Raw genomic sequence first — 11,001 nt, 5'->3', positions numbered from 1 at the left:
AGTGAGCTGAGATCCGGCCACAGCACTCCAGCCTGGGCGGCAGAGCGAGACTCCGTCTCAAAAAAAAAAATTTAAAAAAATAAAAAAAATAAAAATAAAAATAAAAATTGATTAATTTAAAAATGTTTATTGAGAAAAACAGTAATTTCATTAATGTTAATGACAGTTTTGTTTATGTTTTGGGGTTTTTGTTTTTTTTTTGAGATAGGGTCTGTCTCTGTCACAAGGCTAGAGTGCAGTAGTTACAATCACAGCTTACTGCAACCTCCACCTCCTGGGCTCAAGCGATCCTCCCACTTCAGCCTCTCCAGTAGCTGGGCCCATAGAAGCACACCGCCAAGCCTGGCTACTTTTTTTTTTTTGTATTTTTTGTAGAGATGCAGTTTTGCCATGTTGCCCAGGCTGGTTTTAAACTCCTGAACTCAAGTAATTCACCCGCCTTGGCCTCCAAAAGTGCTGGGATTATAGGGGTGAGCCACCATGCCTGGCCCAAATGACAAATTTTATGAAAAGTAATTATTATTTCTTTTAAAAAAATTTTTCTGAGACAGGGTCTCACTCTGTTGCCCAGGCTAGAGTGCAGTGGCGTGATCATCTCACTCTGTTGCCCAGGCTAGAGTGCAGTGGCGTGATCACAGCACACTGTAGCCTCAACCTCCTGGGCTCAAGTGATCATCCCACTTCATCCTCCTCAGTAACTGGAACCACAGGCACCCGCCACTACAACCAGCTAATTTTTGTATTTTTTGTAGAGACAGAGTTTTGCCATGTTGCACAGGTTGGTCTCAAACTCCTAGACTCAAGCAATCCACCTACCTCAGCCTCCCAAAGTGCTGGGATTATAGGCATAAGCCACTGCACCTGGCCTGAAATTTTCTTTTTTTTTTTTTTTTTTTTTTTTGAGACGGATTCTTGCTCTATCACCCAAGCTGGAGTGCAGTGGTGCAATCTCAGCTTTCACTGCAATCTCAGCTACTGGGTTCACGCGATTCTCCTGCCTCAGCCTCTAGAGTAGCTGAGATTACAGGCATGCGCCACCATCCCCAGCTAATTTTTTGTATTTTTATACAGATGAGGTTTTACCATGTTGGCCAGGGTGTTCTCAAATTCCTGACCTCAAGTGATCTGCCCACCTCAGCCTCCCAAAGTGCTGGGATTATAGGCATGAGCCACTGCACCCAGCCAGGCCTAAAATTTTTAGTGAAAAGAGTGTCATTATTTTATCTTATTGCAAATTTCTGTAGTGTCTGGGCTTATAGAAGACACCTGGATTTTCATATCTGCCTCTGAGTTCAGTCTGCTACAATACATTGCTTTGGTTAAAGTATATGAAGAAAATTTGGCCTGACCCAGATATGTTGTTGAAAAAGGGAAGAATATTTCAATAGCCTTTTCAGATAATTGTGGGTATTAATTTTTGTTACTATACCAAAACTCAAATGGTTTCTTTTTTTCTTTGGTTCTTGTTTTTTTGTTTGTTTGTTTGTTTTGTTTTGTCTTTTGAGACTGAATTTCGTTCTTGTTGCCCAGGCTGGAGTGCAATGGCATTAATCTTGGTTCACTGCAACCTCCGCCTCCCGGGTGTAAGCGATTCTCCTGCCTCAGCCTCCCAAGTAGCTGATATTACAGGCATGTGCCACCACACCCAGCTAATTTTGCATTTTTAGTAGAGACGGGGTTTCACCATGTTGGTCAGGCTGGTGCTCGAACTCTTGACCTCAGGTGATCCGCCCGCCTCGGCCTCCCAAAGTGGTGGGATTACAGGCATGAGCCACTGCGCGCAGCCGAGCTTTTTATTCCTTTGTGCACTTGTAAGAGAATGGATATGAAAAAAGTAAGTCATGCCTTGCTGTTGTTACAAAAATGGTATTACAATTATGGACCCTGAAGGGGACTTGGGAATTCCCCACCACCACCACCATAGGTCAATTTAGAGTTTACAGTTATGCAACTCAACAGTCTATTATAGTGCTGTTGCTGTAGGAGCGTGGTGAGGTAGGCAGGACAGGAACAGCCTTTAGCCACTTGAGGGAAGGGAAAGAAGGCACGTGGACTCCAGAATCCAACAGATCTGTCCTGGTTTCACCTTTCCTAACAGTGGAACCCTGGGCAAGGTTTTGACCCAGTCTTGACACTTTGAGTGAGAGTTTGAATCTCTATCTCTGAACTCTTATATTCCATGTTCTTTCTAATGTTATTAAGCCCCAAGGCTGCCTCCCAGCCCTTGGCTGCCTCACAGCACCTTCTCTTTCTTGGCTGCAGGCCCTAGACTCCACCTGCCTCCTTCCTCAACTCCTCTCTGCTTCCCTTTGCCTGTCGTGGCCTCTTTTTGCCATTCTTCACTGAAGACAGGTGCCAGGCCTCATTCCTCAGTTCCCCTTTCCTGATTTTGTACTCCCGAGAATTAAGCTCCTTCCCCTCCTGGGTTTTCTGCTTGTCCTCCGTACCTTCCTACCTTGTGATTGTCATTCTTCTGGAGCCTTGTCAGCCCATTTGAGCTGTGGTGCTCAAGTCACTATTAGGCCCCACCCCAAAATTTGATCTATCACAATACATCTTTGAGTTATTGCAGCTTGAGCATTTTGACACAATACATTATGGTAATCCATGGCATATAGAGACATTAACACTCCCGACTTTGACAAAATACATTGTGAAGTCTTTGAAGGCACCATAACAATTTATCTTGTCATTCACGAGGAGACCCAGTTCAGCATTAATGTAGATGAACACAGTGTGGCTTTTGTTTCATTTAATTGCTTGTGACCTTTTTAATTGCTAATTTAACAAAATACCAAAGGGTTATATTTCAATTAAATTAACAGGCAGTAGTTTTTGTTTTTTCAGTATGTTTATTTTTAAGATGTTCTGGTTCTCTCTACTTTTCACTTTGAGTTGCTAAAAATGTCTTCTCGGCCGGGCGCGGTGGCTCACGCCTGTAATCCCAGCACTTTGGGAGGCCGAGGCAGGCGGATCACGAGGTCAGGCGATCGAGACCATCCTGGCTAACACGGTGAAACCCCGTCTCTACTAAAAATACAAAAAAAATTAGCCGGGCTTGGTGGCAGGCGCCTGTAGTCCCAGCTACTACTCGGGAGGCTGATGCAGGAGAATGGTGTGAACCCGGGAGGCGGAGCTTACAGTGAGCCAAGATTGTGCCACTGCACTCCAGCCTGGGCAACAGAGCGAGACTCCGTATCAAAAAAAAAAAAAAAGTCTTCTCTTGAACAGAAGTGGACTTTTTAATGTGAAGTTTATAGTAGAGTAATTTTAATATGCAGATGGTACAATGTCAAGCATCTTTCATCTTTCATGTGTGGTTGGGTTCATTCCTTTCCAGAAGGATACAAGCAGTAAATGTATACATGCAAAGTCATAGAACTTATCTGGTCCAAAAAATATGCTTTTGGAATAATGAATGCTTTGCTTCAGGTGTTTGTCTTTAGATCAAGTGTCTATTGCAGACACCATTTATTAGGCCCTTCTTTCTACCTTGTACTATTTTGTGGCCTATAGCTAATTTGTAAGCTCCTGCAGATCAGGAACCCTGCTTTATCTTCACCAGTGTCCCCCACAGTCTAGCATACTCCTGGCATAGGGAGAGAAGTGGTTGCACATTGCATGTACAATAGACCTGACCCCTCCAACAAGTGGTACTCCTGAGCTACTTTGAGAAATGACACTGGAGGCCGGGCACGGTGGCTCACGCCTGTAATCCTAGCACTTTGGGAGGCTGAGGCAGGTGGATCACCTGAGGTCAGGAGTTGGAGACCAGCCTGGCCAACATGGTGAAACCCCATCTCTAGTAAAAATACAAAAAATTAGCCGGGCATGGTGGCTCACGCCTGTAATCCCAACTACTCGGGAGGCTGAGGCAGGAGAATCGCTGGAACCCAGGAGGTGGAGGTTGCAGTGAGCCAAGATCTCATGATTGCACTCCAGCCTGGGCAACAAGAGCGAAACTCTGTCTCAAAAAAAGAAAGAAAGAAAGAAATAACACTGGAACTCCAAAACCAACAGTTGATCCCGTTCATCAGATAACCTCCTTTGGAGTGAGCAGCATGAACTGGAGGCAAGTACAGGACTATTCCTTCCCCACTCCTTCAGGTGCTGTTGTCCTTCTGATCATAAATGCAAACATGCCCCTTGTCGGCTGGGGCAAGGCTCAGAACTCCTCCAGGTACCCGGGGGACTTAAGTCCTCAAATGGGATATGAATTTACACTATCAGATAGTAGAAGGTCAATGCAAGAAGCATTAGTGGGTTGAGCCAGCTCCAGCTATGTAAGTCTTGTACAAAATTAATACAAGGATATTGACAAGCCTTGCTGGTTATTTCATAGCTTTAAGACCTCTACTAAAATCCTATCATCTCATCTGCCCATTATTAACATTTCAGCAAAATATAAAGTTTTCATTAATCTCCCACAGCAAATTTAGGAGTGAAAACTGGCACTTGTTTGAGCTTTTAGGACTACATTAGCTGGTGTATTAAACAAAATATGTCATTCTTCAGTAGCTTCTGTAAGAAGCTAAATCAATTTCCAGCCATATTTATGCACCACTTTATCTAAAAGCATCTGAATTATCATTTATAGCTAAGATGCTTTATTAGCAGCTGGCATTGAAATTGCTCAGTAAAAAATTATATGTCACGTTATAGTAATTTTTAAATTGGTTTTAATCCAACATCATAAAATGTAAAAATCTTAAGTGTGGGTGTTTTTTTTTTAGTAATTGGCATTTTAGCATAATGAGCTGTTACCTCTTTCCAAATCAAATACCTGCAATATTTAGAAAACACTAATTAATAAAGCAAACAGAAGTTCTTGAGCTCAGAGCTAAGTTGTATCTAATAATAGCATTTTCTCAGAAAAGATGACTTGAAATGATTTTTAAAACATTAAATGATTTTAATATTTTACCAAAATACTCTGTAATTCTCATGTATAAGAAATTCTAAAATAGAAATAAAACATGTTTTGACAGTTATGTTTCAGTAAAAATGAAGACTGGAAAAAGTGAATGATTATTCTAAACTCCAAATCCTAGCCAGCCTCTCCGTTTGGGATGTGGATATTACCCAGGAGAGAGTGGTAATCAGGATCATGGCATCTCTGTCCAAAATCATAGGCACTGCAAAGAAAGGAAACGGGCTACCCAGTGGCCCTTGCAGATGTGGAGTGAAGCTCTGCAGTGTCCTGGAGGTGTGATGTTGGTGAAGTCACTCTGTCTCTCTGACCCTCACCTTCCTGTGGACATGGCAGCTGGTATTCAGCACATGTTTACTGAACTCTTGCTTTATCCTCTGAGTGGTAGCACCAGCAGTGTCTGAGTTGCAGTGATGAGAAAGCAGTCCCTGTGCTCTTGGGGTTTACAGTCTAATGGCAGAGACTGGCAATTACTCCTTGTGATAACTGTTCTGAAGGAAAATGCAGGGTACGGGGACAGAAGGAACCAAACTAGTGTCGGGGGCTTGCAGCCAGAGAAGGCTTCCCTGGAGTTTCACTGGTGCTCTGCTCTTCAGGAGAGAGTGAGATGGGGAGAAGGGTGACCTGGGCAGAGAGGAGGACAGCATGTGCAAGATACTTTGAGATGGGATTCTGCCAGAAGCACTTAGTGAAGGGCGAGGCCTCGTCCTTACTGAAGGAAAGCACTATTGTGGGCGCTGGGATGGTCCAGGTTGGGAATTACTGTAGTGTTTGCAAATAGAACACAAATTTCCTAATAAATGAGTTCACTGTGAAAGCATCAGACACCACTTTTGACTTAAAATACTTGCCCTGTAAACAGTAACTGTGGGAAGGAAAAGCATATCATTGTCAGGCTACCAGTTGGTCACAAAATTTTCCAGTTTTATACCCAAATCTAGAGTTTTCCATTCCCCCAGCTCCGTGCCAAAGAGTTCTCTCTGGGTTTCCCTGTGGAACCGTCTCTGAGTGCTCAACATGAGGCCTAAAGCACCCTACTCTGGTCAGCCTCTGCAAGATAGGCTTCTCTCCTCCCAACCCACTCTACCCCCTGCACTGGTGATGGCACCAGCAGCTGCACCTGCAGAAGTCCACATTTCAAAGCCCAGGGACCAAGAGATAGTTTAACTTTGCTTAATGTAACCTTAGCATGTGGCAGCCTCCCAAAGCCTCAGAGTTCTCATCTGTAATACGGAAAATTATAAGACCTTCAATGCAGTAACGTGTGAAATGCTTCACACCAAGCCTGGCACATGGTAGGCACTCATATATACTAGCTAGTATTTATTTAGCAAAATTTAGTGAGAGCATACCAGTTACCTTTACTGCTTGCAGAAGATACAAAGATGAGTAAGAAACTTTCCTGACCTTCACAGAGCTTCCAAATTAGGACAGAGCAACCACTAAGCAATTCTAGTGCAAGGCTGAATATAATCCAGTCTGATGCTAGAAGAAAAATAGTCACCGCTCTTTTGAAGCATATGTATTCTTTACCTAAATTTTGATGTGAATGGCAAAAACTGAAATTCAGAGAGATAAAGTCACTTGCCCAAGATCATACAGCAAATTAGAGGCAGAGCTAGGAGTTGCAGCCACAACTGTCAGGCTCCAGGGTCCAGTATAAGCCAACTTTTATGGAATTCATTGCCAGTAAGGACCATCAGAAAAGATTTCACGGGATAGATAGAGTTTGAGCTAGCCTAGGGAGGGGTGGGGGGATTTCTACAGGTCTGGGTAAGGATGGGAGGGCTGTTCTAGGGCAAGGGCAGCACGTGAGTAAAGGCCCAGAATTTAAAACCCTGAAGCACTGTGCAGTCTGAGGGGTTTGAGAGGGCTGAGACAAGGCATATGTGAGAAGTGAGAAGAATATTAGTATGTTTCAGGCACATTATGGGCTGCTGTGATTGTCTGGCTAAAAAAACGTGTTCTTCATTCAGGAGGCCATGGAGCCAGGGAAGATTTTTGAGTGCCAGGCTTCTTATCTGTCTCCAGTATCACATATCAGAGTGCTCAGCATGCACAGGGTGCTCTCTGAGCATTTGGTGAATGAATCAATGATCCAACCTTTAGAAAAACGGATCAGAAAGTCTGTGACCGCTGGACTGCAGAGGGGGAGCCTGGTGACCAGGAGGCCAGTGATGAGGCTGTCACACCCAAGCACCAGCAGGTGCCCCCGAGCCAGTGGAGGCTGTGGGGCACAGGGCGAGAGGCAGTAAAGAAAACGGTTTGGGAATCTTGGAAAGGACAGAGATTCTTCAAGGAATGTGGATTACTTTTGTGATTAGGAAAATCACATTTGAAAAAAAACAAGAAGCGTGATACGGCTAACACCACTCATGCTTTTGTGGTTTTGACTCACTCTTGTGGACTGAGCTTCCTGCTGAGAGCAAGCAGGAATTTTTCTATCCTTGTATCCCTGCTGCCCAGCCAAGGACCTGCCATAGTGTTTGTGGAATTAATTGTTGAGTGATTAATATGTTACCATTCTCTGTTTACTGGAATGGCATTATTAAGTCATCACTCAGCCTTTTCTTCTCCAAATTAAATAACCCATATTATTTTAATTTATCCCAAAGCATTTTAAGCAGACACCATTTGCCAAGCCTCATGTATCTTTATGTGTTAAACTGCCTTTTCCTCCCCAGGTTCAAGGGCAGACGGGGTTTTTGAGGAGGATTCACAAATTGACATAGCCACAGTACAGGATATGCTTAGCAGCCACCATTACAAGTCATTCAAAGTCAGCATGATCCACAGACTGCGATTCACAACCGACGTACAGCTAGGTAAGTGCGTGAGCAGATGATGAGCTGGCTTGTCATGTCAGCAGTCAATGTAGAAATGGGGAAAGAAACAACATACAACTTTTATGTGACCTGAATGACTAAAGGTAATTTGTTTTCTGAGAAAATGTTTAAACAATGAAATTTGAAGTACATCCTTTTTCCCACTTGAGTGCTCTGTCTTGTCTTCTTTTTTATGAAGCAGAAGATTCAAAGTAGAACTAACTTGAGACTCTTTTCAAACTGATTGACTTCAGTGAAGTTCCATAATTCTTTTCATTCTGTAATTCTCTTGCCTGCTATCCTTAGAACTGCTTTGTGACGGTGCCACCTGCCTATTCTTACTCAGCTAACTCATTGCTTATTCATTCAGGCCTTTATTCAGGAAGCTTTTTAATGATCTCAGAAGGTATATTTGGATCTTCATCATATAATTTGGAACTTTCAACTAATATTTGGGATTGTGTTCTAATTAGGTGCTAAATTTCTGTTTTGACTTAAACCGAACAGAAATAGGAAAAGTGTCATAGTAAGCAACATACTATTAATACATCATCATCATCATCATCATGGCTGCCTTTTATAGGTATCTGCTATGTATTAGTCACTGTGTTAAGTGCTTTACATGTACTACTTAACTACCTAAAAGGTGGGGTATTCTTACTGTCCCCTTCTAACAGGGGGGGTAAATGAGGTACAGAGCAGTCAAGTCTCATGCCCAACTCACACAGTGGGTAGGTGGTGGTGCCAGGAGCAAACCCTGGTCCAACCAACTCAGGTGCACCTGCTCCCTAATAACGGGTCTCCCATATAATGGCCAAGGGAGAGGAAGAATGGGTAGTCATGCCAGGCTCACCCAGTCAGGGAGCTGAGCTGCACCCTGTCTCTGCCACACCACCCCTTCCTATGTCTCCTTTTAACTCCAAGGTTCATTTATTTCATGTTTCTCACAAATGCTTTGTATGTTTGTCATAATAAAATATTGTCCAATGTTGGCATTAGTTTGAACCTGGATAACTCATGAGAGGCCTCAAAAATCTCCTCACGTGTTCCTACCCAACTTAGTGATTAAGAGATGGGCAAGAGAATCACAAATGGTTTAAATTTGTTAAATGCTCTATCAATAGACAGCCATGTAACCTTAAGCAAGTATCTTAATCTTTCTGAGCCTCAATTCTATCCTGCTTGAATGGGAATATCAGTAGTACCAATGACTGAGGGTTGCTATAGGGAACAAGTGAAATCCGACATGTAAAGCACTGAGTACGGGGCCTGCAGTTGTAAACTTCCCTATGTGAGAGCTGTTAGTTGGGAGGCAGTAGAGTGCAGCGCTCAGAGGGCGCACTCAGGAGTCGGAGGCCCAGGTGCAAACCTTGCTCGTTTATTAGCTGTAGCACCACTGGCAAATGGAGCAGAGCCCCAGTGTCCTTATCTGTAAAAATAAAGATAATTTTTTAACTATGAGGATGAAATGCCGCAGCACGTGCAGAGAACTTAGAAAGGCGCCTGGCCTCTAGCAGGTGCCTAGTGAGCATTAGCTGCTAAGATGATGGTGATTCTAGCAGGCTGATCAGATGAGGCAGCACTCAGTAACTTCGAACCAAAACAGACACCACCTTTTTTTCCCCTCTGCATTAAGTCCTCAACTAATATCCTCAATAGATTCTTGGAAACTGTAACTTTAAGTGAAATGACATATAACAAAACTGATTTTTTTCCCTTATCAACATTATAACAAAACAACATTGAATAAAATGATGTACATCATTTCACTTAAAGTTGAAGTTTCCAAGAACCTATGAATGACAGTAAGTGAGGACTTACTGTAGCTCTTCTTCCTCACAAAAACCTTAAATATTTAAAGTGGTAAAATTGCTTATTTAGTGTTGATTCATAAATCATAAAGTCGTTCAGTGTTCCTCCTGGGGATATTTTTCCTACTGTATTTCAGAAATAAACGTAAGACTGATAAAGAAGTCAGTTTTCAAAAATAAATAAAAGAGTACATACTATATGATTCCATTTATATGACATTCACAAATACAAGGAAATAATCTTATGTAGGAAGTAATGATACTGGTTATTCCAGGGGTAAGATGGTAGTAGTGGCTGGAGAGGGGCTTCTGGGAAGCTGGAAAGGGTCTGCTTCCTGATCTGGGTGCTGATTACATGGGTCTGTAGACTTTGTGGAAAAGTCATGGTATATATACTCATGATTTGTGCACTTTTTCTGTATGTACACTTTCTTTCTTCGTTCTTTTTTTTTTTGACAGAGTTTTGCTTTTGTTGCCCAGGCTAGAGTGCAGTGACATGATCTTGGCTCACTGCAGCCCCTGCCTCCTGGGTTCAAGCAATTCTCCTGCATCAGCCTCCCTAGTAGCTGGGATTACAGGCGCCCACGATGCCCAGCTAATTTTTTTGTATTTTTAGTAGAAACGGGGTTTCACCATGTTGGCCAGGCTGGTCTCGAACTCCTGACCTCACATGATCCACCACACCTGGCCACACTTTCAGTTTGTGAAAGTAAGAATGCCACTCAAACATCCAGTTTGTGTTCAGCTGCAGTACTTGCCCAATAGCAAAGGGTCTGCTTTTTCTGAATGGGCCTACTTTTAAGAAGCCAATAAGTAGGCTGGGTGCCGTGGCTCACATCTGTAATCCCAGCACTTTGGGTGACAAAGGTGGGCCGATCACTTGAGCTCAGTAGTTCAGGACCAGCCTGGGCAACATGGTGAGACTCCATCTCTACAAAAAATACAAAAATAGCCAGGTGTGGTGGTCCCTGCCTGTAGTCCCAGCTACTCAGGAGGCTAAGGTGGGAGGATCGCTTGAGCCTGGGAGATCAAGGCTGCAGTGAGCTGTCATCACGCCATTACACTCCAGCCTGGGCAACAGTGTTAGGCTCTGTCTCAAAGGAAAAAAAGAAGTCCAATAAATATCCCAACTGTGGTCAAGACACAGCGCCAAAGCAAGGTCCCAGGTGAGCATCATGAGCAGATCCATCCCTGCTCATTCCCCATTGTGAACAGCGCCATCTTGGAATCATAACCAAGATCATGGGCTTCTTTCCCCACTTTTTTCCAAAGGCAAAAAAGACAAACTTTAATACATTAGAGCCTGACTTGTAAATTATTTCAAAGGGAAAAGTCCACAAAAGGCTCTGTGGGAGGAGCCCAAGCTCTGCAGTCAGTCAGCACTGAGTTCGAATCCCAGCCTTGCCACTTACCTACAGTGTCACCTGGACGAGTC

General features: G+C 43.3%; 1 protein-coding gene across 1 annotated transcript in view; it reads left to right on the top strand.

Annotated features, from left to right (window-relative positions):
- The window catches only part of MAPKAP1 (MAPK associated protein 1), a 266,192-nt gene that overhangs the window by 213,055 nt on the left and 42,136 nt on the right, over positions 1 to 11,001 (top strand). Inside the window, 1 exon segment of the mRNA XM_021927651.2 lies at positions 7,615 to 7,755. Within this exon segment, the coding sequence (XP_021783343.1) occupies positions 7,615 to 7,755 (141 nt within the window).

This window comes from Papio anubis, chromosome 13 (assembly GCF_008728515.1).
Source record: "Papio anubis isolate 15944 chromosome 13, Panubis1.0, whole genome shotgun sequence".
In the NCBI taxonomy this organism is placed as follows: Eukaryota; Metazoa; Chordata; class Mammalia; order Primates; family Cercopithecidae; genus Papio; species Papio anubis.
This window is presented reverse-complemented; position numbering and strand designations above follow the sequence as displayed.